The sequence below is a fragment of the Oncorhynchus clarkii genome, chromosome 6, assembly GCF_045791955.1.
Source record: "Oncorhynchus clarkii lewisi isolate Uvic-CL-2024 chromosome 6, UVic_Ocla_1.0, whole genome shotgun sequence".
Taxonomy (NCBI): Eukaryota; Metazoa; Chordata; class Actinopteri; order Salmoniformes; family Salmonidae; genus Oncorhynchus; species Oncorhynchus clarkii.
Window position 1 is genome coordinate 88917319 of NC_092152.1, and position 5000 is coordinate 88922318.

At 39.9% G+C, this 5000-nt stretch overlaps 1 protein-coding gene across 5 annotated transcripts in view; it reads right to left on the minus strand.

The window, feature by feature from the left end:
* LOC139411779 (non-muscle caldesmon-like) overlaps positions 1 to 5000 on the minus strand; it is a 72355-nt gene that overhangs the window by 23301 nt on the left and 44054 nt on the right. For all 5 annotated transcript variants that reach the window (XM_071158520.1, XM_071158519.1, XM_071158518.1 and 2 more), the window contains one exon: positions 1865 to 1946. In XM_071158520.1, coding sequence (XP_071014621.1) covers positions 1865 to 1946 — 82 coding nt within the window. The remainder of the gene's footprint in view (positions 1 to 1864; positions 1947 to 5000) is intronic.

The window sequence follows — 5000 nt, forward strand, 5'->3', positions numbered from 1 at the left end:
GATAAAGAAAGAGCCTGTATAGCCGGTTCCTCTCTGTTCGGGGGGAGGCTTGGCCACTCCTGTGTTACAGTTAAAGATCAACTAAATGAAGGAGCAGCTTTAAATGTTGTAGGTCATACAGGGGATGAAAACTCAGAGGATGGAAGATGGCAGTAGATTAGTATAATACAGTACAGTGTTAACCAACTCTGGGAACTCCTAATGTGAGCTGTTGGAGGAACTGGAGCACTGGAGAAAACAGTAGTACAGTATAGTATAGTATAGTACAGTATAGTATTACATAGTATAGTATAGTATAGTATAGTATTACATAGTACAGTATAGTATAGTATAGTAAAGTATAGTATTACATAGTACAGTATAGTATAGTATAGTATTACATAGTACAGTATAGTATAGTATAGTATAGTACAGTATAGTATTACATAGTACAGTATAGTATAGTATAGTACAGTATAGTATTGCATAGTACAGTATAGTAGCGTATAGTATAGTACAGTGCCGTATAGTATAGTACAGTACAGTACAGTATAGTATAATATAGTGTAGTATAGTACAGTATAGCATATCATAGTATGGTATTATATAGTACAGTATGGCAGAGTATAGTGTGGTCTAGTATAGCACAGTATAGTATAGTGCAGTATAGTATAGCACAGTATAGTATAGTACAGTACAGTGTAGTATATTATAGTATAGTATGGCACAGTACAGTATAGTATAGTATGGTGCAGTAGAGTACAGTATATCATATTATAGTATAGTATGGCACAGTACAGTATAGTATAGTATAGTATGGTACAGTAGAGTATATCATATTATAGTATAGTATAGTACGGTAGAATAGAATATAGTATACCATAGCACATCATAGTGTAGTGTAGTATAGCACAGTATAGTGTAGTATATTATAGTATAGTATGGCACAGTATAGTATAGTATAGTATGGTACAGTAGAATAGAATATAGTATACCATAGCACATCATAGTGTAGTGTAGTATAGTACAGTATAGTGTAGTATATTACAGTGCGGTATAGTATATTACAGTAAAACACAGTAAAGTAAAGTAAAGCATACCAAAGTATAGTAATGTATAGTATAGTACATTCAAGTATAGTAAAGTATTGTAAAGTATAGTAAGGTATAGCATAGTACAGTAAAGTATATTAAAGCATAATAAAGTATAGTAAGGTATAGCATAGTACAGTAAAGTATATTAAAGCATAATAAAGTATAGTAAGGTATAGCATAGTACAGTAAAGTATATTAAAGCATAATAAAGTATAGTAAGGTATAGCATAGTACAGTAAAGTATATTAAAGCATAATAAAGTATAGTAAGGTATAGCACAGTACAGTATAGTATAGTAAAGTATTGTAAAGTATAGTAAGGTATAGCATAGTACAGTAAAGTATATTAAAGCATAATAAAGTATAGTAAGGTATAGCATAGTACAGTAAAGTATATTAAAGCATAATAAAGTATAGTAAGGTATAGCACAGTACAGTATAGTATAGTAAAGCATAAAAAAGTATAGTAAGGTATAGCATAGTACAGTATAGTATATTAAAGCATAGTACAGTTTTGTAAAGTATAGTAAGCTATAGTATAGTATTGAACGGCATGGTAAGGTATAGTATAGTATTGTAAAGTTTAGTAAGGTATAGTATTGAAACGCATGGTAAGGTATAGTATAGTATAGGAACGTTTAGTAAGGTATAGTATTGAAAAGCATGGTAAGGTATAGTATAGTATAGGAACGTTTAGTAAGGTATAGTATTGAAAAGCATGGTAAGGTATAGTATAGTATTGAAAAGCATGGTAAGGTATAGTACAGTATTGTAAAGTACAGCATAGTATACCTCTATGGCATGAGTGTACTGTTCCAGCCTGTTGTCGATCTTGGAGATGGGGATGGGAGGCTGGGTCTTCTTGATGCTGTTACTGTTTTAAAACAAGACATATTCCATGAACATCATTTTTTCATAGTCCTCTGAGGTAGAGGTTAGGGTTGATAGTACTCTGAGGTAGGGTTAGGGTTGATAGTACTCTGAGGTAGGGTTAGGGTTGATAGTACTCTGAGGTAGGGTTAGGGTTGATAGTACTCTGAGGTAGGGTTAGGGTTAGGGTTGATAGTACTCTGAGGTAGAGGTTAGGGTTGATAGTACTCTGAGGTAGAGGTTAGGGTTGATAGTACTCTGAGGTAGAGGTTAGGGTTGATAGTACTCTGAGGTAGGGTTAGGGTTGATAGTACTCTGAGGTAGAGGTTAGGGTTGATAGTACTCTGAGGTAGGGTTAGGGTTGATAGTACTCTGAGGTAGAGGTTAGGGTTGATAGTACTCTGAGGTAGGGTTAGGGTTAGGGTTAGGGTTGATAGTACTCTGAGGTAGAGGTTAGGGTTGATAGTACTCTGAGGTAGAGGTTAGGGTTGATAGTACTCTGAGGTAGGGTTAGGGTTGATAGTACTCTGAGGTAGGGTTAGGGTTAGGGTTGATAGTACTCTGAGGTAGGGTTAGGGTTGATAGTACTCTGAGGTAGGGTTAGGGTTACGGTTGATAGTACTCTGAGGTAGGGTTAGGGTTGATAGTACTCTGAGGTAGAGGTTAGGGTTGATAGTACTCTGAGGTAGAGGTTAGGGTTGATAGTACTCTGAGGTAGGGTTAGGGTTGATAGTACTCTGAGGTAGGGTTAGGGTTAGGGTTGATAGTACTCTGAGGTAGGGTTAGGGTTGATAGTACTCTGAGGTAGGGTTAGGGTTAGGGTTGATAGTACTCTGAGGTAGGGTTAGGGTTGATAGTACTCTGAGGTAGGGTTAGGGTTGATAGTACTCTGAGGTAGAGTTAGGGTTAGGGTTGATAGTACTCTGAGGTAGGGTTAGGGTTGATAGTACTCTGAGGTAGGGTTAGGGTTGATAGTACTCTGAGGTAGGGTTAGGGTTGATAGTACTCTGAGGTAGGGTTAGGGTTGATAGTACTCTGAGGTAGGGTTAGGGTTAGGGTTGATAGTACTCTGAGGTAGGGTTAGGGTTGATAGTACTCTGAGGTAGGGTTAGGGTTAGGGTTGATAGTACTCTGGGGTAGGGTTAGGGTTGATAGTACTCTGAGGTAGGGTTAGGGTTGATAGTACTCTGAGGTAGGGTTAGGGTTAGGGTTGATAGTACTCTGAGGTAGGGTTAGGGTTGATAGTACTCTGAGGTAGGGTTAGGGTTGATAGTACTCTGAGGTAGGGTTAGGGTTGATAGTACTCTGAGGCAGGGTTAGGGTTGATAGTACTCTGAGGTAGGGTTAGGGTTGATAGTACTCTGAGGTAGGGTTAGGGTTGATAGTACTCTGAGGTAGGGTTAGGGTTGATAGTACTCTGAGGCAGGGTTAGGGTTGATAGTACTCTGAGGTAGGGTTAGGGTTGATAGTACTCTGAGGTAGGGTTAGGGTTGATAGTACTCTGAGGTAGGGTTAGGGTTGATAGTACTCTGAGGCAGGGTTAGGGTTGATAGTACTCTGAGGTAGGGTTAGGGTTGATAGTACTCTGAGGTAGGGTTAGGGTTGATAGTACTCTGAGGTAGGGTTAGGGTGGTATATTTCATTGCTAAGTAAAGGTATAGCTCATTCTTAAGACATCTAATGAATCCACACTCCTTTGATGGCTATTTTGGGTATAGCGAAGGATTCCTGTGTGTCATAGTCTAAATAAAGTGATAGTAGTTATACTCCCTATGCTCTTCTTTCAAGTCAACCTGAAACCGTTTCAACACCTGTCAGACCCCAGGCCTCCTGCACGCCACAAGCATTACTCTTGCTTCAGGCATGTGTGGTTTAACCCAACCAGCTCCATTTACATTTACTATAGCACAGGAGCTCACTGCCCAGCCAGAGGAGCAGGACGTCTCTAGTCTCACCAGGAGCTCACTGCCCAGCCAGAAAAGCAGGACGTCTCTAGTCTCACCAGTAGCTCACTGCCCAACCCAAGGAGCAGGATGTCTCTAGTCTCACCAGGAGCTCACTGCCCAGCCAGAGGAGCAGGACATCTGACCAGGAGCTCACTGCCCAGCCAGAAAAGCAGGACGTCTCTAGTCTCACCAGGAGCTCACTGCCCAGCCAGAAAAGCAGGACGTCTCTAGTCTCACCAGGAGCTCACTGCCCAGCCAGAAAAGCAGGACGTCTCTCGTCTCACCAGGAGCTCACTGCCCAGCCAGAGGAGCAGGACGTCTCTAGTCTCACCAGGAGCTCACTGCCCAGCCAGAGGAGCAGGACGTCTCTAGTCTCACCAGGAGCTCACTGCCCAGCCAGAGGAGCAGGACGCCTCTAGTCTCTTAGGATGTCTAACAGACTAGACCACATATCAACACAGACTATCCTCTAAACAGTGATCTCTTCCATCTGCTTTCATATAATATCTATAGACTATATCAGAGATCCTCTAAACAGTGATGTCTTCCACCTGCTCTAATATAATTCCTATAGACTATATCAGAGATCCTCTAAACAGTGATCTGCTTTAATATAATATCTATAGACTATATCAGAGATCCTCTAAACAGTGATCTGCTTTAATATAATATCTATAGACTATATCAGAGATCCTCTAAACAGTGATCTGCTTTAATATAATATCTATAGACTATATCAGAGATCCTCTAAACAATGATCTCTTCCATCTGCTTTAATATAATATCTATAGACTATATCAGAGATCCTCTAAACAGTGATCTCTTCCACCTGCTTTAATATAATATCTTCCTGTCCCTCTGATTTTGGCCAGATAAATGTGACACCGGAAAACTTTAAACTTTATTAGCAGTGACTTCCACCAACGCAGACAGATGCTTTGTGTCGAGGGTGTTTGGGTTACCATTAGTTACGATGATGTCATTGACTCTCTGATGATGAGTTCCATCATGTTCACATTTTATGAAAGGGGCTATTATCCTCACGCAATGTTTCCTCTTACAAGTGTGTGTGTGCGTGAGTGTGTGTGCCTGCGTGCATGTTTATGTATGTA